This window comes from Equus przewalskii, chromosome 13, assembly GCF_037783145.1.
Source record: "Equus przewalskii isolate Varuska chromosome 13, EquPr2, whole genome shotgun sequence".
Lineage (NCBI taxonomy): Eukaryota > Metazoa > Chordata > Mammalia > Perissodactyla > Equidae > Equus > Equus przewalskii.
In genome coordinates this window covers 11184888-11208166 of record NC_091843.1, presented here as the reverse complement: position 1 = coordinate 11208166, position 23279 = coordinate 11184888, and the positions used below count along the sequence as shown (strand labels likewise).

General features: G+C 47.2%; 1 protein-coding gene across 1 annotated transcript in view; it reads right to left on the bottom strand.

The window, feature by feature from the left end:
- The window catches only part of SLIT3 (slit guidance ligand 3), a 587735-nt gene that overhangs the window by 109601 nt on the left and 454855 nt on the right, over positions 1–23279 (bottom strand). Inside the window, exons 9-12 of the mRNA XM_070569056.1 lie at positions 20729–20870; positions 10675–10746; positions 5203–5274; positions 1494–1565 (exon numbers count right to left, since the gene is read on the bottom strand). Coding sequence (XP_070425157.1) covers positions 1494–1565; positions 5203–5274; positions 10675–10746; positions 20729–20870 — 358 coding nt within the window. The remainder of the gene's footprint in view (positions 1–1493; positions 1566–5202; positions 5275–10674; positions 10747–20728; positions 20871–23279) is intronic.

The window sequence follows — 23279 nt, the reverse complement described above, 5'->3', positions numbered from 1 at the left end:
ACACGGAGACAGAGGTGGGGGAGATGCAGAGAAAAAGATACAGAATTTTCTTTCTCTTGCTTTCTGCTTCATTGAATCAAGCCTGACCACTGCTGTGAGGGATGCACTGCCTGCAAAGGAGCTGGGCATCTCATCAGGACATGGTTCACATTATTGTACCATCCTAGGAGAATCTGTCTAGGGCTGAGTCTTAAAGGACACGGGAAGGGTAGGGAGTAAACACATGAGAAAGGGAAGGCTGAAGAAAAGTTTCACTTCCTCTGTCTTGAAGAGTCTTTGGGTGTTGCCATGTGAGATGTGCTACCTATCTTCATCTCTCCTTCCTTGCTCCTGGCCTCCCTCCTATCTGGAGACCCAGCCTAACTACGTGGTCTGCAAATTCATATTGTAGCTTCACTTGGCTGGGAAGCAGGGAGGCCCCAGGCCGTTTCTCATTGCCTGGGACTTAGAGGCAATTTTAAAAAGACACACACACACCCCTGTACTCATGCACACCTCTACAGACACAGATCTTGTGCTATTTAGAGGGCTGGGAACCCTCCGAGCCATAGGTTCACGTAAACTCTACTCCAGTTTCCATACCTGTTTTGCTGTATAACTGAGGGCAAGTCATTTACCTCTCTGAGACCTTGTATTCTCCATTGCTACGGGATACTCAAGGTCAATTCGTAATATCAACAGGAATTGTGATGGTCACCGAGCAGACATGGACATATATATGCACACACATACACTTCCACACCCACAGTACATGCGTGTAGATGCTATGGCTGCCTAATCCCGAACCAGAGATAATTCTCCCCGATCATAAAATCTTAACAAACAAGATGAGCTAAATTCCTTTCCTTGCCTCTCCACGTCAGAGTTCAATTATCTTCTTCAAACATTTAGGCTCAAATGACCAGAATAAAATAAATGCAAATATATAATCCCAGAGCTTAAAATTTGGGGCAACAAATCTTCCTTTAAATTAAATAAACACTCCCACCCACCAGCCATATCTTACCTAGATAGAGTCACATCAGTGACTGATTATGCTCTTCTCTAATTCTTTCAGCCCCACCCCCACCCTTCTTCAAGGTCACCTGTCTATCAGCAGCTCTGTTTCACCTTTAGTATTGGAACAAGGTGTGTGAATGTTCTAGTTCCTAAATTCCAAGCACATCCCTGCAAGATGCTTCCCCTTGCAGGATTCAGCTCTGGCTTAATTTCTGGCCCCTAAACCTATGGTTAGTGACTCATGCCTGGGCCAGCTCCCGAGCTATACCATTTTGGTTTGTTCACATTGACCTTGGCCTCCCTCTGCCAACTCCCTGGCTCTCCTTCCACCAATAAGAGGCGATGGAGGTGAGGGGTAGACCGCTCAGAATTTTTTTTTCCTTTTGTCATGCATAAAATCAAAAGAAGAGCTCTACAGATCATGGCTCAAAGTTTGCAGGAAAGAGCCTGCAAATAGTCCCAGAGACACAAACAGTGACAAAGTTCCTACTCACAGCAGCTGTAGGGACACCAGCCCATCAAACAGTCCCTTGGCAATCTCAGTGATCTTGTTCCCATAGAGCACCCTGGAAAAGAGTGGAGAAGACAGCAGTCACCGCGGATGAGAGGCCACTGGAACTCACGTAGGAAGCCATCATGTTGGCCGACTCTGGGGGGCATCTCAGAGCATCTCCTTCCCCAGCCTGCCTCATCCCTTCTCCTCACCAGTGAGACAGCAGGCGAGTGCCATTGGGGGCTGGAGGGGCAGGCTGTCTGGGAGGTGAGGAGAAATGGGCTCTATCCTGTTTCACTCCTGGGCAACCCAGCTTGATAAATAAACCACAATAGGAAGCAGCAGTCCCTTTGTGGTGTCTCCCTGAGCTGCTAATATGACTCACACCCCGGCAATAAATAATACGTGTGGGAAGCTGGCTGGACCTGTGTCTTCTTGTCCTTAGTGGGTATTGATCAGGCTGAGTCTAGCCTATAGTACGTTTCCTTTAATATCCCACTGCATCCTAGGAATTCCTGAGCTGAGTCCTTTAATCATCCACTTAGACAGGGCTTTGGGTATCTGGGGTCCTAACCAGAAGACTCAGGGACTGCTGAGTCAAGGACTGGCTCTCAGGAAAACCTGGGGAGCAAGGAAATGTTATCTCAGAGTGATGGCAGCCTCGACACTCCAGCCGTTTTTCCTATTCTTTGAGTTCCAGGAACTAAGGAACTCTCAATTCTTTACCCCTCTCTCTTGTAGGCCTACAAGGTCCCTCACGCTGGGTCTCCTATTCATGGGCCGGTCTTTGATGACTTGTGGGGCTTGGGGAAGAAGCCTGCTGTCTGCCTCTCCAGTCCAGTGCCCAGTGGGATCTACTGGTCCTCAGCACAGGTGCTGAAGACACTGCTGGCCTTCTGTGCTCTCATCTATGGCACAGACTTCACTGTCACTTGGATCCAGCCTCCTCTGAGATGGAGGGAACTTAGCTAAGGAGGGTTTTGTGGTTGTTGCTGTTTTTCCCTTCTCTCCTGGGCCCTGAAGTGCACTGAATGAATGCTCTATTCAGTCCCTCCTTGGATTGCAAATCCAGGCTGTTTGCCTTTGAGGAGGCAAAAGATTAGGATGAGGAAATGGTAAACGGGAGTGCTAAACCAAACCCCCATATTCCAGATGCCACCAGGATTGAAGAGTGAGCGTCTCGCTCAGCCTGCGAGTGTGTTTCATTAATGTTTCAACAAATTAATGACTAAATAAAAGTCAGCATGATGGCTCAGGCTCACATTTGTAATTCATATTAATTTCCCACTGCTCACTGTGCCAAATGTAGTAATGTCACTGTCTGCTTGTCTCAGCTGATGTCAGAACTTCTAGTGTGGCAGAAGCTGGTAGGGCCCTGGGTCCTGGGGTAGGAGGTCCTCGCACCACTCGTCATACGTCCATAGGGGACATCTCTAAGCCGAGTGGTCCAAACCACTCTCCAGCAGGCTGAAGTGGGCTGTGGGTCCACCTGGGGCATCTGGGTGTGGACCCATCTGGCTTTCCCCCTGCGTCTTTCCTTGACTGTCTCCTTCACACCCTTCAGGTCTGAACTCAAGCATCTCTTCCTCAGGAAGCTTCTCCTGAATACTTTAGTTAATGTTTTCCACCACCTGCCACCCCTTTTATTTCTTCAACTGTTTTCACTATATCATGTTATATTACTTATATATTTATTTATTTTAAAATTTTTCTTTGCCTCCGTCTCCCAGCACCCTTGAATGTAGGCTCAGTGCATGTGGTGACATTATGTGGCCTGTTCATGGCTGGGTCCCTAGAGCTGAGAAGCCAGCAGAGTCTAACACAATCAATATTTGCTGAAAGAATGAACGAACAGGTGTGGGGTAAATGCTTTCCTGCCCCTTACCTCGGCCACTTCTGAGTTTGGACTGGGTGTGTTTGTGTTCAAAGCTCCACGAGGCCAAGGGTTTTGTCTGTCCAGTTTACTGCTACATTCTCAGTGCCTATGATACTACTCCGCACACAGTAGATGTCTACTGAATAGATGAATGGATAAACTGGGGGTGAGAGGCATTTCACTTAGACAACACCCCAATACATTTCAGAATTGGCTAGTGGCATGCCAATTTCATGTTTGACAACTAGATTTTGAATTTCTTTTCCTGCAAGACTAGAAGCATCTCACTGTCTTTAGACTGTTCCCAAACGCCAGCAGAGGGAAACAGAAGCGGGGAACGGGAGGATGGGGGCAGGGCTGGGATCCTGGCGGCAGACAGCCGCTCTCCCTTCCCCTCTGTGATCTTCAGCACAATAAGCAGACACTAATCTTACACACAATCCTGTCTTTGATATCCCAGCCAGATGTTCTATCCGATAAATGAAACTAATTTACTCTGCTAGCAGCAGGCAACAGCTGAATCCCTGTCCTCAGCCCCTTCCCAGTGGGATGGACCCAGGTGGGGGAAAATGTGTATCTTGTTACCTGCCCACTCATTCATTAAGCAAACAGGTTGCATGGAGAGGTAAAGCATGGACAGCTTGCCTCTGAGCATCCTCGCTCTTGCCTGGGTGGGCAGGTCACCAAGGAGAGAAATAATATCAACCGATGACACCTTTTTGTATCTTATGTTATCCTTTGTGCATTATCTCAAGAGGTAGCATAGCATTGGATCAAGAAAGTGGGTTCTGGAGTCAGACTGCTTGGTCCAAATCCTGCTTCCGCCACTTGTGGACCTCAGATAAGTTACATTTATTTATTCAACAAGTTTTAATCTTGCACAACAACTATGTGCCACGTACTGTTTGAGGTGCCAGAGATTCAGCCAGGATCAAAACAGAGAAAAACCCCCGCCTGTGTGGAACTGAGATGACCCAATTTCTTCAACTGTAAAAGAGAGGTGAGGACAGAGTCTGTATTTTAGGTAGTTATGAGGATTAGACTTGCAAGACGCCTGGAACAGCACCTGGCACACAGTAAGTGCTCAATAAGTACTGCCAGTTATTGTTATCACCGTGATCATGGTCACCACTGAATGTGTGTTAATCAGGGAAAGTGTCACTGTCCCCACTTTGCCTGTGAGGAAACACGCACAGAAGACTCAAGTGACATTCCCTGTGCCAACCGGGGTGAGTCACTGAGAGAATCAGGACAAAGCTCATGCCTTCCTGCCCCTGGGGGTCCTTGAACCCCTGGGGGGTTAACCTTTGGTTCTACTCAGTAGGCTGCCCTAAGGTTTCAAAATCAAAGAAGAGAAGGGCTTATAGGACGGGGTTGATACTTTCCCAGAACAATGGCTGTGAGGTTAGTTTGGATAAAAAGCCTGAAAATCAGGGGAAGAAAATTAGCCCCTCCCTTGAAAAGGCCACAAAATGGGCACATCCACAATAAACACACATTACAATTCTCTCCCTCCAGGTCCCTAGAGAGCACTGTGGAGGCGTGCAGGGTGGGAGGGGGAGCCTGGTCAGAGTAGAAGATGCATTCGAATTAGAAGCCAATAACTGGGAAGGCTGCTGGGCACTTAATCAATAAAAATAATGCATTTGGGTTGTAGAAATATTCCCCAAGATCAATTTCCCCTGAAGAAATATTTGTTTCTTTTAGCAGGTTGCCACAAGAGTGTAAGGGAACATAAAGCCTTGATAAACACCTCCTGAAAAATATGGACACATCCCTCTCCCATCCCCCCCCCCCCCCCCCCCCCGCCCCGGTGACTCTGCTCCCCACTTACAGTGATGTGAGTGATCTCAGACCCTGGAAGGCATCTGGAGCAATGTCCGATATCTGATTCTTGCTGATGTCTCTAAAAACATTAACAAGAGAGTCTGAGAATTCAGCTCAAAGGCGTGAGATGGTCAATCCTAAGTGTGAATCAAGCATTTCAGGATTCAAAATGGTGAGAATTAATTAATCACTCAATCAATTTATTCATAGTGCAGGAGAGGGGCGTAAAGACCATTCAGTTCAACTGCCTCATGATAAAATATAGTACATTTGTATCATTCTTTTTCGCTTTCAAAGAACACTCACCCACGGCATCTTGACTTTGACATATGGCTTTGCACAGGTGAGCCCTCGCTCTGCAGGTGGGAAACTGCACCCAGGCGAATTAGGGCCTCGTCTTAGGTCTCTTTACCAAGCAATCATAACATAAATGAAACAGAAACCAGCCTGACCCAAACATGGGCCAAGGTTCCTGTGAGCATCGTCTTCTTGCCTCATGCTTCAGCAAATGCTTATTTTTCTCCCCAAAAGTCCTGAGTCATTTCACCTCCTCAGTGACTTTTCCTCCCTGCCCTGAAAGGCGGTTTTGAGCAGTGACTTAAGTCTCCGTCTGGTTCGGTGCATCCTCCCGGCCGTGTGACGTAAGCATATCATGAGATTCTCACGGGACGGCTTTGAGACATGGATTTGTCACTGGCAGTGCTCCTCAGACCGGAGCCAGCCCAGGGTGGTGATGTTCAGCACCTCGGGATAATGTGAGCGAGAGGGATGCTGTGCATCAGGATTCTGAAACACTGGGCCACGAGGCAGCTAACCTGGCCTCGCTGGTGCAGAGGAATCTCCCAGACCTGGCTCCTCCTCAGACCCGGAGGCTGTCCACCTTCCAGCATCCCAATGACACTTCTGAGCACCCGGCCTCCAGTTCTTGCTAAGAGCACTTCACTGAGGGGGAAGACACTCTCTCAGAGTCATCAGCTCAGGGATGGCCTCTGGGCTCCTGTCACTGGAAGGGGAGATGCTCCAATTTCCAGTGACAGCGCACCTCTCCGGTTCTTTTTCCTGAACAAAATAAATCAATGGGTCTTTGCTTCTGTGCAGAAGATGGGGAGCTGGGGTCCTGGAGGGTCAACAAGGAGGAGACAAGGGAATATCGAGAAGAAAGCACATCTAAGCAGATTCTTAAGCAATTGCCTCCAACAAGGCCAGATACCTCAGTCCTCAGCCTCTTCAGCACACCCTTCGGGCCTGTTTCTCTCCTCCTTCTAATAGTCTTCAAAAGGGCTTCTCGACAACCTGTGCCTAGGCCTCTGCTCCCTTCCCTCCCCATTTCCAAAGCCTCTAAGTTGAAAGATACTTCACAGGTTAAGGCTTCTTAGGCATAGCTACGAAGCTTATCCCTTTAGCTGGCGGGATTGCCTCCAACAAATCCACAGATTGTGCTCACAAACTCGTCAGCTTACACCGGGCTTTTCTTCAGCGCTCCATTTTTGTATAAGGGTCTTAACAAGCAAATGCCCTGGATTATTCTAATCTTCCTTGCCCTTAGCTTGGCTGCCTGGCCAGGCATTTCAGGCAAACACTGCAAGGTCTGTGTTCACATCAGAGGAGTGAGGGGGCCTGTTTTTTTTGTTTTCCTGACCATGGGATGTCCCTTCAAGGCACTCAGATCTCCAGCTTGCAAGAGGAAGTTCTGGGACCAGCGAGGAAGCCCTCTGCCTTAGCTGTGTGAGGACAAACTGGTTTTCAGGCCACAAGTAGACTTTCAGACCCACCCTCTATAGCATGTGGTGAGATGTGTCATGGCTTTGGAGATGTTGGGGAGTGGAAATTAGAGAAATTACAGTTCAGCTGGGAATTCACTGTGGTGATCCCTTTGGCCTTAATCCTTATTTCTTCAGGAAGGAAACAGCAGCCCTGAGAGGTGAGCAACTTGGGGCCACCAGCGACTTGACACAGCTATTTAAGTACAGAGCTGGCATGTCAAGTCTCCCTTCCACTTCACCATGATGGATGCAGGATGCAGTGGCCCTAGACAGGAAGGCAGACTGGGGAAAGCTTTAACCGACCACCAGTCTCCATACTTAACCACTCCCAATCCACATCAGGTGGCCCCAAGTTGACTCCAGGCTTCTGAGTCACTCTTGACCAGTAGTTCTCAAATCTCGCTGGGTGTTTATTAAAATGCACCCCTTAGGGGCTGGCCCAGTGGCCGAGTGTTTAAGTTCGCATGCTCCGCTGCAGGCGGCCCAGTGTTTCGCTGGTTCTAATCCTGGGCACAGACATGGCACTGCTCATCAAACCACGCTGAGGTAGCATCCCACATGCCACAACTAGAAGGACCCACAACGAAGAATACACAACTATGTACCAGGAAGTTTTGGGGAGAAAATGGAAAAAAATAATAAAATCTTTAAAATGCACCCCTAGAGAGTCTGATTTGGCCAGCTAGGGAACTGGGGTTAGAAATCTGTATATTAACACATCTCCAGGTGATTCGCATGCAGGAGGTCCCTGGGTCACACTTTAGGCCAGTGTTTTAGAATCTGGTCGGTCTCAGACCCACCCCAGCCCCCTAGGACGTATAAACTGCACAATGTAGAGGGAGTGGCTTTTACACTATGTAGAACAGAGGTGGCAAATTCCAGAGCCCATAGGATCAAGCAGGGATGATAAGTGTGAGATGCTAGGATGTCCTGGGGCCTGTGGAATATTGCCCTACCTCAGAGCATGGAAATGAAAGAACTCAACACACCATTCAAGCCAAACAACACAGGTTTGGCCCCCACGTGTCAGTGTCAGTCTACTAGTTGACCAAACTTATAAGACCGAGAGGTCCTCTCCAGGGCCTTCTACTCTCCCTATAAATGGCTTCTCTACCTCAATACTAGTTTTTATCCGAAGTATTTTTTTCTTTTTTGTTGAGGAAGATTGGCCCTGAGCTAACATCTGTGGCAATCTTCCTCTATTTTGTATGTGGGATGCTGCCACAGCATGGTTTGATGAGCAGTGTATAGGCCCATGCCTAGGATCCAAACCTGCGAACCCCAGGCTGCCAAAGCAGAGCACATGAACTTAACCACTGTGCCACTGGGGCAGCCCTGGAAGTGTTTTTTATACTAAGCTGACCACTAGAAATAGGTAGGGGCAAAGCCATTCATTCAGGGAGAATCCCTTTTTTTATTATTATTAAAGAGGAGGATACGGTTCACTTATAGTTGAGGGGAAACTTCTGTCCATTAGATATTAGAGATAAACTGGTCACGTATACCTAGGAGGAATTCACACTTAGGGTTTTAAAATCCATTCTCACGAGGGATCCTACTTCTCCCAAGCTGTCACACTTCAGTCTGGGTTTCTGAAATTCCGTTAGTTGAAAAATTTTTAAGTGGTCTCTCTTCCCTACCACCGTCCCCTTGGGAAAAAAAAGGCATCATAATAAATATCAATAGCCTCAGAAGTGATCAAAAATTAAATTCACTTTCCAGGTTGTGACTTAGAAGGTCTTATGAATTTTGAATGCACAGATCATGGCAACTCCAATAGGATGGAGAAAGGACAGTAAAACATAGCCAAGCTCTAAATTACCTGGACTTCACAAAAAATTAGAGCAGTAACTTAAATCATGCAAGAGATATAGGTTGGGGCAATGACTGAACTTGTCATTTTTCACTGAAATTACTATCTGGCTGCATAATCAAGCTGGGCTTTAAAAATGAATTGGGGAGGGGTATGGAGAGTGAGCTGGGGAAGCAGGAGACCAGGAGATTAATGGCCCAAGGTTTTAAATATTAAGGCCTATATTTATACAGCTCCTCCAGCAGGAATGCTGCCAAGAGGGAAGAAGTGCATGCTTGGGGCTGCCTCATTATGTTGGTTTCCACTTCTGGAATTGTACCAGGAGAAAATCTTGTTTGGTTTGGATTTCCAGGGAGATGGGAAGTTGGCTTCCCGAGATCTGAGGGTAAAGCCTACCAATGCCACTGTTTTGCAGGGATGTTTATTTTTAACATAAAAGGAGTCAGCAGACACTTAACCTCTTTAATGTAGGCCCTCCTCCTCAAGGGACACTGATGAATCAGCCTCGAGTGAAAAAGAAGCAGATCAAGTCCATGCATATCTCTACCTGCCCTCTCTCTTTCTTCTGTGGGGGGGCCAGAGAGAGCAAGCAAGTGCAATGAAAACAGCATCTTGATTATTGGGCTATAAGAAATGATTTCTTAGCCTGGAAAAGGGAAAGGAGTCTCCCTCCAGATTCTTAATATCTCTCACGGCAATGGTTGGGACGTTTCTGAAACCTACTAGCCTCCTCTTCAGAGCTCCCATCTCTCAGTGACTCACAGAGCAGTGCTCAGGGCAGTCACGTAACAGGGGAGGATGGCGATGATGATGTTGCCACAATGGTGGGGATGAGGGCAATGATGCTGTCACTGGCTGCTGTGGTAGGGAAGGCACAGCAGTGCTGGCGCCACCAGGTGTTCATAGGGTGTAGTGGTGGCAGTGATACTGCTTACAGTGGTAATGGGGATGCTGGCGATAATCTTGGGCAATACGATAATCCAATATGTTTTTGGAGGATAAGAACCCTCCAAGGCTTCTTATCTCACTTTGAAAGAATAGACACTTCTTACCATGGTCTAAAGGGCCTTACCTACCTCTCCAACACAATCCCCATCACGTTATCCCTCAGTCACCTCCATTCTTCCTCACTGTTCTGCCAACATCCATGCATGCGCCCCAGGGACTTTCACTTGCTCTTTCCTGAGAGCTCCTCATGACTCACTCCTTCCTTCATTCGAGTCACCTACACATAGAGGCCTTCACGGGCAACCCTCCTAAAAGATCACACCACCATCACTCTCTATCCCCTTCCCTCCCTTTGGTTTACTTTCTCGTACTTACCAATTTCTATTACTCATGGAGTTAATTTGCTGTGTTTCCCCTCTCAACTATGTAAGCTCCATGAGAGCAGACTTTGTTTTAGTTCACTGCTCTATCCACAGATCCTAGCACGGTTCCTTGCACACAGCGTGCATTCACTAAGTATTTGTCAAATGAATGTGTGCATGGTTGTGGGGATGCTGGTGACAGTGCTGTAGAATGATACAAGGCCACTGTCACATCTCCCCTGAAACTCCTATTTTAACATCCATATCACAAAAGTCAGGGGCAAATAAAAAAGGTGATAAGGGTGTTTTGGGTCAACTCAACGCCACCTCCTACCTTTTATCACCTCAGAATTTTATCTCGCTGTAGTTGGAGAGGCCCTTAGCTCTGAGGCGTCTAGACCCATACACCCCGGCATCTGAATGAAGCACTTCTGAACCTCACCTCCCAATCCTCAGAGAGCACTCCAGGTCTGACACTGAACTCTCCAGGATGAACGTGATGCAACCTTCCATCCAGGCAGGCTGCCACCGCACATGAGAGATCATCCCCCAAGCTGAAAACATTAGGGCTCATTGTCCCTAAGGATACTCACATTCGCTTCAGTTTCTTGTACTGGGTGAAGGCTCCAGCAGGGATGGATTTGATGGAGTTCTGCTCCAGGCGTCTGGGAAATAGAGCAGAGAAGAGCCAATTAACCATCCACCTGTCAAGAAGTGGGTGCTGAGGGCCTTGAGGACAGGATGGTTTCTCCCATCAGGCAGCACACAGTCTCGGTTGAGAGAGACCAGGCAACACTGCGCAAAAACCAGAGACTCATGTTCTGGTGTAGGGAGCACCCACCCCAGGGTCTACCTCCCCTTGGAGAAAGCTAGAAAAGCGACTTCTCCTTGGTGATTTTTGGTTCTGGCTGTTTAGAAGCTGTCTTTGGAGGCAGCTGTCTTCTTCAGAAAAAGCTGTAGGAAGTAATCAAACAGAGTGCTGGAAAAGTCAAAGGGATAACGAGAAGGAAGAGCAAAAAGAGATGGGCTGTGGGCAACAGCAATGCCTGTCTGTGATGGAAGCACATCACTGTTCAGTTAAAACTCACGCACATGGCTCCTGGGGTAACGCACAGGCAGAAACGGCCATGGCGGACTTCATTTCTGGGTTTTTCTGTCTTTTTTTTTTTAATTGAGGTATAATTGACATATAACATTATAAGAGTTTCAGGTTATAACATAATGATTTGATATTTGTTTCTGGGGTTTTCAATGGGCTATTCTAATATAGTGGGGAAATAGGCTTCAATTCTTTAGGCTCCAGAGCGTAAAGAACTGGCTCCCTGACATCCTGAGGGCCCCAGGGGCCCTGACTGGACTGCTCCCCCAGAGTGCTGCTGCTGGAACCTGTGGCTTTACCATCTTATGGACGTTCCTGAAATGCTTCCTCTCCTATTACTCTGGAAAGAACAGAGATACTGCAGGCCCAGGGTCCAGAACTTCCTTGGAAAAGAAGGGGCTGTGGGGAGTGAGTGAGTGAGTATCTCCATTCTTTATTCTTTCATCTCTCAAATGACTTCCCATCACCAAGAACAGGTGTGGTGGGAAACAGCCATAAGCGGGAGGTGGGGCCCTCTATTAGAGGTGATGAATGATGCCCTGGCCCAGGCTGAGGACTCAGCATCTCCTACTCATCCATCTCCCTTCTCTCCAAGGTGCGGATCTTTTCATCACCCCCTTATTTGGCATGGATGCTCCCCCATCCTCAGCCGGGAAGACACAAGAAAAGGTGTGTGTGGGGAGGGACGGGGGAGCAGAAGGAAGAGACAGGAGCATCCGGCTCCCTCGGAGCCTACATCCAGTGGATGCACATTTCTGGCTGGGATGAACCCATTCATCTTGAAGAGTAATCCCCGCTGCAGAGTAGGGGAGACAGTCGTATTAATTTGTGCCTCTGCAATCTCATCTTCATTGGGGGAACAGAGTATTTGTTACTGGAACCGCTAATGGAGCAGTTTGCCAGCAATTTTCCCATTTCAAACAACATCTCAGCTGCTAATGTGGAATGGTTTGTCAGGCCTACCCATAACACAGACAAATCACTCTCCAGGCCAAAGAAAGGCAGAGAGGGGGAGAAAGAGGAAGGGTGGGTGAGAGCAGAGAGGGAGCATCAGGACCGATCATTCTTGGCTGCCGGATGAATAGAGTCTACAAATGAGACTGCCACGGTCTATTAAGAAAGCCTTTGTGGCCGGCTGGAGGGGGAGGGGAGTGTGCTCTGCTGGGCACATGGGCACAGGCTGGCCGGACAGGGTCCTGGCTCTCGCACGGTGAGCCAGAGAAGCATGCCACAAGGTCTCAGAGACTGTGCGAAACTGGACACAGCCACCTGCAGAGGCAGCAGACCTGGCGCAGGCTGCCTTGACTGAGAAGTTCCAAGGACATCCTCGTTTCCCAGCTGAGCAGAGTTGAGCAGGGATTTCTCAGCTAAGGCAGCAGCGCCATGGGTCTCTGGGGCTGCCAGTCAGGTGGCAAATGTTCTCCAGGAATCCTGTGATTCACCTGCCACTCTGGCAAGGGATTGCGGCCGGATGATGTCTCTGGAGAGAGCCACTGTCTGTAATGATGTCAACCCCCTCAGCTTTTGCAAGAGGATCCACTGCTGCCAGCTGCAGGCCAAGAGCCCATGCAAGTCAAGTTAGCATTGGGTGTGAGGTCAGCCGGCTGTCCGTGCAGTCCATAACCGAGTAATTAACCTTCGCTTCAGTGAGGGGCAAGAAGGAAAGGAGGGAGGAATCAATGAGCATAACGTGATACCTGTCCCCAAGGTGTTAAATAATCTGGTGATAGAGACCAGCCCAAGACTGTCCATCACAGAACCAAATTTTATTGCTAACAGGACAAACAAGAAGAGCTATCCTTTATAGAGCCAAGTTGACTTATGTCTATTTTCTCTCTTAATCCTTACCTTATGACGCAAACTATCTTGGCCCCATTTTGTGGATGAGGAAAGTAAAACCCAGAGGGATCAAAGAGCCTGTCTTAAGTGGCAGAGCTGGTGAGTGGGAGAACTGACATCTCTCCGTTTCTATCCACTGGACACACGGCCTCTCTATCTTTTTGAAAAGGGAGAAATGAAGGACCAGAGACTAAAGTGGCTTTCTCAAAGTCACAGAAAAGTTTAAGGGGTTAAGACCCCAGTGTTCATTCTGAGACACCGTGCAGCCGCTGCAGAAGTAGATACTCATTAAAAAGGCTATAGGAGGTGAGGGAGGGTGGAATATAGATGCAAATAGATATAAAATATGCAAATAGAGTGTAAAGGTGTGGTTTGAACAGAGAACAGAGAATTCCAGTCTTAGCCTGTTAACCCTGGCAGGGATGTCACTGTGCATCCTGTGCTCTGCAGACTTGCACACTCTGGGGATGGTCTTTGTTTCTGTAGCTTCTCTGTTTCTTATGCTGTCATGGGTACCAGCCAGACATTCGACTCCTTATGGAGTGCCAAGGCCATGACGTGACACGGGTTAACCTTGCCCCAGGGGGCATCAGTTTGTCTGGGGGTGGAGGGGTAGTTGTGACTACTCAGCGTGCTTCAAATGCAAAGGCAAGGATGGGGATAATAACAATAATAGGAAGTAATATGTATCAGGCGCTTATAAATCAGGCATCAGGCTAAGAGTCTTACATGGTTTGTCTAAATTAATATTTACACTTCTAGGAGGCAGACTCTATTTATTATTACCATCCCCACTTTGAATATGAGGAAATTGGGGCTCAGAGATGTTAAGTCATTTGTCCAAATTCACAAAGCCAGGAAGAGCTACAGCTGGGACTCAAACTCAAGTTCATCTTACTCAAAAGCCCAAACTCTCAAGCATGGAGCTTTGTGGGATACTGTTTGGAGCTGAGACATCTCTATCCTTTCAGTCATTGCCTGCTTCTTCAGGGAAATGGCTTCTCCAACAAGGGAGTAAGGCTAGAGTGCGTGTGCACACATGCGTGTGCATGCACACGCAAAGTCTCCATGCAGCAGGTAGCCCCTGGTAGGTTTTACACATGGCCCAGTCCTGGAAGAAGCATGCAAAGATCCACACTCTCAGTGACAAAAATTTAGTGTGAAGGACAAAAAGAAGCATTAGCATCAGCAATAACTTTCACATTTAGGGATGTGTCTGAAGCCAACAGCTGTTTTAGGTCTCTCTTAACTGGCAGATGTGTCTTTCTTTGTCTGGCAAGCATTCTTCAGGCTGCAAACTGATTTAATAGAACGAGCATAAAAACAAACATACAGATCAAACATCTGAGCATCTTCCGGCACCAGTAAAAACAATGGGAACATCTGATGGGGATTTCAGCCATTTGTGCTCCATATTGATTTGCCCTAGTTCTTCAGTGCTTCCTTAATGATCTGTCATTTGCAAACATGCAACTGAACATAATATATTTCTAGCAATACATAAGTCAACACGATGCCAGAGAGGCTGGTAGGGGCGCGGCTAGTTTAGGGGCACAGCTGCCAGTCACCTGGTCAAGAGGCTCTGGAGCCAGGCTGGAATATGGATGGTGGTGTGGTTGAGGCAGTGATAATGACAAACATCTACCATTTATTGAGGAATTTTTGTATGTCAGATATTGTGCTCTTCACACACTGGATCATTGTATTCCTTCGACAATACTACAAACCAAGTAGTATTATTAATATACCCATTTTAGGGATGAAGAACTCATGGTTCAGAGAAACCAATTTGCCTAAGGTCAGGTAGCTAGTAAATGGCACAGCCTGGATTTGAACCCAGGTTGGTCTGATTCAAACGCCTCTGTTCTTAAGCTCTAGGTTATACTGCCTCCCCCGAGAAGCCATGTTCATGAGAGTTTACAATGATTCTTAAGTCTTTCCAGCTCTGTTAGTCTTCCCTCGACTTGGCAACTCTTGTTAGGATGTCCAGATCCTGTTGAAGGAAGGACATTTATGTTTATCCTTCCTCAAAGTCATCCTGGGCCATCTGGTTGGAGACCATGCAACTCAGAGCCCAGAGGTTCAGTTCCTGATGCTTCTCTGGGCCTGGAAGGGCTGACGGGAAGGTTTCCTTCAAGGTTGTATTCCGGGCCCACTTCTGGGGCAGCCACTTTCGGGCCTCTCCCTTTTGTTTACCTTTGCTCCTGGGGGTTCCTCAGAAAGGCAGTGAGTCCTAGACTCCGCCCCTGAGTTTATATGTTTGGTCAATAGCAAAGCTGAGGAATGTGGGCATATGTGACACGAGCCCTTCCTAACCTGCTCTGAGAATACCTAGCATTGCCTGAAGAAAACAGAGGTGCAGATTCAGAGCCAGACACGCTCTTCTTATTACATGACTATCCCCAGATGCCTCCAACAGAGGAAACGTTTTTTTTCAGCTTAGAAAAAGTGAAGAATAGTATGGAAACTTGAGACTAACTCACTCTATCATGCCACGTATATATACACGTGCATAAGTTTTTTCTTTTTAGATTCCATTCAGTAGCTGCCAAACATCGTGCTGATTTTCTACATGTTACGTGATTTAATCTTCATGGAAAATCTCTGGTAGGCATGACAAGCCCCATTTTGCAGACAGGGGAACTGACTGAGGCATGAGATATTAGGAAACGTGTGCAAAGTAGGAGGCGGAACCAGGATTCAAACCCAGGACTATTTATCCCAAGGCTCTGTTCTTAATTATTTTATTGCCTGATCAGCTTCCCTTTTATACCACCTGCCCCCAGCCATCCCATCTCCGCTCCTTCCACGTGGCAGCGCCTCGGAAACCTGGCGCTCTCAGAATGTTTGTTGTCAGAATCACTGATGCTGATGATTTCCATGGCGCTCTAGTCCTTTTGTTCTGTTGGCTGTTATTTTAGTTCTTTCTCTCGTTTTTACATCCCCTGGTGACCAGTGTAATGGGGGAACACTACATTTGTTTACCAGCTCTCTCCCCATCCTCGATAAACAACGGGGTTAAGGTGAGGCTAGGTGGAAAGTGGGGCATCTTTTCCCCCTAGATGTTTTCACTTATGACTTGACATTTAAGCCCATCCACAGCCCTTCTCCATCAACTAAATTTGCCTGCTATAGCAGAGGGCATGAGACACTGCATGACACTACGTGGGGGTAAGGAGCAAAAATGGAAGAAGGCGGGACAGGGACTAAGATGGGGCTGGAGGTCCAGATGGTCCATCTGCAGCCTTGAGGACCCAGGAGGGTGGACTGAAGATGACAGCAGAGGCACGTGTGGGCCTCTGGCTCTTGCCAGAATCTCTGCCTGCTGGAGGCTGGAGCTGGTTCAGAGAGATGACGGGGAGCAGCAAGAATAGTGCTGTTGGTGGGAGCTCAGTTTCGAGGAAAATCTGCAGTGAACCGTCACACTGTGGGTTCTCTGGAAGAAAGCTATTTTTAGAGGAATTGGCTCTGCTATGCGGGGAGACCAGCGCACACGCCTCTGAACTGCTTTGGCTTTGGAAAAAATCTAAAAGAGTCTGCCAGATTGCTTTGCAGGAGAGAGAGCCTTTCCTCCCCCCAAATGTTAGGAAGTGCAGAGCCTCTCCCAAGGTTTAGAGCATCGCTACTAGCCGAAGATTGAGAAGAGGGAGTAGAGAGCTTGCTACGGGGCCAAGCATCCCTAAGGAGAAATCTGGATTATACAGGTGCCATGGACACAGGGTGGAATTCTTGGTGATAAAAAGAAAAAGCCACCTTCGGACGACTTTGGGATGATACGTCAGACACTTCCTATTCATCAGGGTGCATCCTGCACTTTCAACTTTCTGCCCCATTTTTCTTCATCTTTCAACCTCCCCCACCTGCTGGTCTTCTCTCACTGCTAAGAGGATGCGTTTTAGCTGCTTTAAAGACTTCTAGACCAATACACAGGTCCCAGGCACAGGCTTTGTTGCCTTAGGAACAAGCAAGTTTCCCCCTCAAAGTTCTTCCTTACACATCACCTCTTCCAGAACCCTCCTAACCACAGAGTCTTGCCTCATCTGCTCTAAAGTCTCTGTTTCTGCTCATGACAGAGGAGAAGGAGGCAAGCGTATCAGGAGAGGTGCTGGGCAGTCTGTCTGCTGGGCCGTGGGTGCCCAGTGACAGGGCGGCCTTATTTCCATGACCACACACATCTGCATGGACCTGCGCTAATGCCAGGCTCAATTCCTAATGCAAGCGGCTCGCCTAGTTCTAGAACCTATCCACTCAACCATAATCGTCAAAGAACAGACCAAGCACTAGGGAGGGATCTCTTCTGTAGGTTGTTCCACTTCCTCTGATGTGGTTTCTAACCCTTCTCACCACGCCATGTGAAAGTGGGGGTCCTAGGAGCAAAGTCACAACAATCGTTGCTAACACAGAGTATCCTGTGTACCAGACGCAATGCTAAGCATCCAACAGCACATGTTCACTTAACTTTCACAAGAATCATTAAGAAGCTACTGTTAGCCTCTGCATGGTTCACTTGAAGGAACCAAGACTCAGAAAGGTTATTTGCCAATGGCTAAAAGGCAGTGCTGGAGCGAGAATGTGGGCCTGCCTGATCCCCGGTCTATACTGTTAACCACCTGGTTGTTTTTCTTGGGTTGCTTGTTTTTGGAAATACTCTAGCTAGGTTGGTCAGCCCCAGACTTTTAGATTTCACAGGCTAGGTGGTTACAGACCTTTTATTTTGCCAAGTAAGGCAATCTCTGTGTGTATGTGTGTGTTATACATAAGACACATTTATAGAAAAGACATACATTCATAATTATATAATATTTACACATATAATTAAATATGTCACACCTACAAAAACACGGGTGTGTGTGTGTGTGCCTATGTATTCTGCCTTTGGTGGCCATTATTTTCTAAAATAAAGGGCATTTTAAATAACAACAGTAACAGAATAAAGAAGTGCAGGAACTTACAATAAAGGAGACTCCTTTAAAAACATCACATTGTTCTTGTTTCTCTCGCTTTATCTCCTATCAGGAAAATCTCAGTAATAATCAGACAGCCTTTCCAAAATCACTATTCTAGCCTGTCAATGACCCTTTTAAAATTTGATGTCCAGGTGTGAGCCCAACAGGCCAGGAACAGTCTGGTCTGCATGGGCCCCACCTCCAACGTGGATCTCTGCAATTTCTCTCTCCAGACACCTGAACTGTGTACCTGTGAGGCCCAAGCTGGAGGTCTAGAGCTGAGGAGCAGCAGCCAAGGGTGGGCAGGCCCAGAGCTCCTGAATCAGGGGTGGGGCGGGAGTCATTGGCTACACCTTGGCCACCCAGACTGGCCTCTTTCATCAGGCTGTGGTTTGAACCCTGGTCAAGGGAAGGCATGTGGCTACTAAAGAGAAGAGCTGGCAGGTGTTGGGAGAAAGGAATGAGGTGGGGCAGAGAAAGAAAGGAACCATCTATGGGAATCTGAAATGAGATGAATGTTGGCAAGAATTCCGTGTTGAACATCCACTTCTGGAGGGCCGGAGTCCTGCCCTGGCATGGATGGAGAGGGAGGGGAGGGCTCTTATAATAAGAAGCAGAGGGTTAACTGGTTGGAGAAACAGATGGGGCTGGGAAGTGCAGTGGAAAGACCATGGGTGGAGAGAAGGGGGAAAATGAATCAAGGCAGGGAGAAAATGATGAAGGAAGAAAGTAAGGACAGGAATAAGGAGAAATGATGGCAGAAGGGAAGCAAGGAGATGCGCAGGAGAGGAGGCGGGGTCTAAGGGAATTCCATGGAAAGAAGAGCTCTCCAAGGCTAGAGCAATGGACCACGAGGAGCAAACGACAGTTGCAGTAGAATGGGAAGAGGATTAATTGCTGGCTCTTGCTGAAAGGAAGACTGAGGGCTGAGTGAAGGTGGATGAAGGCCACAGAAGGTATAGATGTCAAGCCAAAAGGATGCTTTACTGACTAGCTCCTGCCTGCAAGAAGAGTGGGGAGGCATGGATTGTGTCTGCTGGGGCTGGGGAAGAAAGTGTTAAAGGGAATCTGAGAAAAGTTGGCAAACTAGATGAAGAAAGAAAAACTAAGTCTCCGCTGTTGTAAGTCATACATTTCTTCTCATCTCAATCAGGGTAAAACCAAAGTCCTTAAATTGTCCCCATGATCAGATGCCTCATTACCCCTCTGACCTCTGACCTCATCCCCTAATACTTTCCCTTGTGTTTACTCCACTCCAGCCACACAGGCCTTCTGGTACATCAGACACACTCCTACCTCAGGGCCTTTGCACATGCTTTCCCCTCTACCTGCAACACTCTTCCTCTAGATATCCACTTGTTTTTTCTCTCCCTTACTTCAAGTCCTTTCCTTGCTTCATTTTTCTTCACATAACCTACCACTTCTAACATATTATCTCATTTATTTCGCTTTATCACACTCTTCCTCCCACTAGAAAGCAAGCACCATAAAAGCAGAAATTTTGTCTGTTTGTTCATTGATGCTCCCCAAGTACAGAATGATGACTGGAACACAGTGTGCTCCCCATAGATATTTGTTGAATGAACGTATGATGGAAGAGTCAATGGGCCATCTATTGGAATGTGTTGAGAACAGAAGGACAAGCATAGGAGGAGATAGAAGAGGAGGAGAGGAAGCCGAGTGGCGAGGGAAGCACGTGTCTTTTATTTGGAGGGATTTTATCTAATGATGTTTTCAGTAGGAGGGTTCCATCTAATCAGGTTTTCAATAATGCCACTAAAGGTGAAGGTAGAAAATGAAAACGACTGTTGTCGTTTAAAGAGTGACCTTGAGGTCATTGTTGACTGACCCTCTATGCAATCCAGAATGAGACACTGGGCATCTTTCTATGATTGAGGGAAGAGTGGACAAGACTGAGCTGAGTGGACAAGACTGAGCTACGTGGACAAACTGTACTGGAACTTTGGACATGTGTGCACACATATCAACACATGCAATCTTGTCTCTTTACCTAAAGACCCAATCTAGAAGACAATAATCTGATTTGAAATGATGAAGAACTCAGTCTCCTTCGCAGATAACGGCAGCTGTAAAACCCATTCCTCACTCGCATACTTCCCCCACCAGCACCAGCACGGCTTTATGCAACACTTGCTCATGGGTCAAGGGCTGTATGAAGTGCTTCCATGTCGTATTTCATTTAGTTTTCACAGTGACCCGTTGAGAGGACTATAATTATCACATTATTATAGATGAGAAAACCAGAGAGGAAAGACAGCAATTACTTTGCCCAAGGTCACACAGCTAGCAAATGGTAGAGCCAGGATAGGACTGCAGGGTGACTGCAGGGCAGGGACTGGCATATATATACTGTAAAGGGCTGGGCAGAACACATGTTAGGCTTCGTGGGCTATAAGTTCCTTTATCACAACTACTCAGTTCTTCCTTACAGTACAGGACAAAACAGTCACAGACAACACACAGACAAATGGGTGTGGCTGTGTTCCAATAAAACTTTATTTACAAAAATGGGCCATGGGAGTATGAGGCCTGAGGGCCGTAGTTTGCTGACTGCGCTCTAGAGTCTATGCTCTTGATCACTGAGCTATCATACCTAGGAAAGCCTGCAAGGATAGCAAAGAGATTCCTGAGTGTTTTTAACAGTCAGCTCTACCAGCCCAATACACTGCCAGCCTACTGGGGGACAAGCTGAGACAGAAAGGTGAACTCGCCAGGGACAGAGGTGGCAGACGGGGCACTTACATTTCGACGATACCCTCTGGCAGGTTGGCAGGGATCTCGGTCAAGCCCTTTCCTCGACAGTCCACGATGTTATTACTGCACGTGCAGGACGAAGGGCAGGAGATGGAGTTGGCATTGCAGGACGGAGGCTCCGAGTGGGGGCCTGTGGGGCCAGAACACAATGGTCAGCTCATGTCAGTGTCAGGAGCCGCCTGGGTTTCTGTGCCCCTTAATTGGCTTCCCAAGAGGCAACACTACCTGATACGCTACCTGAAAAATGGTCACCAGCTGACATACCCCCTCACTGGGAGGCACAGCTGCCAGTGGGTAAATATTCAGCCAAGGGGAGAGATTCTGACCTTGACCTGACTATTTCTGGACTGTTCCACTTGCTCATTCCATCATCCTGGTCTTTCACAGAAAGAGTTGTTCTCAAAGTCAATCACGTGTGAAAATATGCCACTGGAATGCAAAGCGCATACACTGGGACCACTTTCTCAGGGTACCCAACGTCTGAATGACACCCTGGGTTTTTGGCTTTTGTCTAGGAATGGGATGCTGAGCGTAGACACACACTCACTCCTTTCCCTAGTGGCTAGAAGTCACTGCAGATATCAAAACCAGGTAGGAGGAAAAAAGGTGGAAGAATTAGCCATTTAGGGCACTGATGTTGTCAAAGTGGCAATACAGTCATCAGCAGTGACACCTAAGGCATTCCTAAACAGCTTGCATATCCAGGGAACATGCAAACAAAACTGATCTCATTATAAAAAAAGCAATTAAGGTATTACATATTTTGGAGTCAGCTCTTAATTTTGAGGTGAGAACCAGTGTAAATTTAAAACAAAGTGGTAAAAACCCAAGAAAATGGCATCCAGGGAGTTTATTTAGAAAGCCATATGTAGATAAACAGAAATATTAGCAAACTAACTCAAGATTCAGAGCCTCAAAAATCTGAATCAATTTCTCTAGTGGTCACATCAAATCTCTCATGCAAGAAGCAAACTCAAATGTTTAAAGACACTGTGAGAGTTCTCATGCTATGACTAATTCTTCAAAGTGAGGTGAGAATCTCAAACTAGGGGTTAGTTTTTCAAATGTGGACATTGTGCTCCAAAAGGTCAACTCAACCCAATGGTCTTCTCAAACCTGCTCCCACACCTGCTGGATCCAGCCAGCAGGGGTATTTCAACGTGTTTCCAGATCGTCCATCCCAGAGCAAAGGGCCACAATCGGAGACCAAACTCAGACTAACTTTGCAGACCTCCTCACAGCTCAGACATGGCACTTCAGGCTGGGAGCTCTTGGATAGAGATTAAATTTGAAACATGGAAAATGTCACAGAGAAAAAATGATTTGATTTGGCCCCTGTTCTTGGAGAAGCTGTCTGGAAAGCCAGAGGGAGTTCCAGGTGCAGTGGCTGAATCAGAGGACCTGCCAGGCCTGAGGCAGGTCCTTGTCTGGACACTGAATGAGACTTAAAGTAGGGGGTCCCCTCTCCACATTCAATAGTCCCCATGCCTGGGGTTGGTCCTTCCGTAAGGATTCAAATTGATGCCTATGGCTTCATTTGGAACATTTACCTTGCCAGAAAGCACCAACCTAGTGATCAAAAATTCTTACTTCCCTTGGCCTCACCTTTACATAGATGCACACAAAATTTAAAAGCATCCTCTTAGCTGGGACCTTTGAGAAAATATTCTTGTCTAGGGTACAAGGACTTCAAACTCTCCAGTGTCACGTTAGTGGATCTAGTGAAGATGATGGAAAAATGCCAGAGAAATGATAACATCCTTAAGTAGAACATTTTCTTAGAAAAAGAGGTAATATTGGCTTTATTCCACACTGGGAAAGTCTTTACATTTCTGAGAAAATGGAAACCCCAGAGACCCAGGCTGTAAAAGCCTCAGATCAGGAATGAGAGAGTGTTGTAGCTGAGAGTGTGGGCTCTGGAGTCCCACTGCTTCAGTTTGAACCCTGGTTCTATTATTTCGTCCTTACATCCCTGTGGCTCAGTTGTCCCCATCTGTAAAACGGGGGGAAATAACAACACTTACTTCATAGCATGGTTTTGTTGTGAAGGCAAAGAAGTCAATGCATGTAAAGTGTTTAGAAGAACACATGGCACAGAGTCAGTAGTAATGTTAGCTGCTGTTATTATTAATGGGTCTGGCTCTGCCACTAATTGTCTGTAAGACCTTGAGCAAGTCAGAGTACCTCCCTGAGTTTTTTTGCTTCCAACTCAGGGAATAAGGAGTTTGGGGTGCATGACTTTTGAAGTTCTTTCTGTGTCTCAGGATTAGACTCCTCCTGTTCTTCAGAAGAACGGAAGCAGGAGTAAGACACCTAACAGCACCTTTTCCTCCTCTGCTCCAGCGATCTTTGCAGGTGGCAAAGAGGATCTCCAGTGCGAAGGGCTCCCATCCCCTCACCTACATTTGAGGGAGCTTGGAGCAGTATGGCTTCAGATGTCAGGGCTTTTGAAGTGCAGATGGTGCTCCCCCAAGAAAACTGCCACGCCTGGCCCTCCACATCAAGGGGCAAGTGTGCCTCACAGAGCCAGGGAGCATCG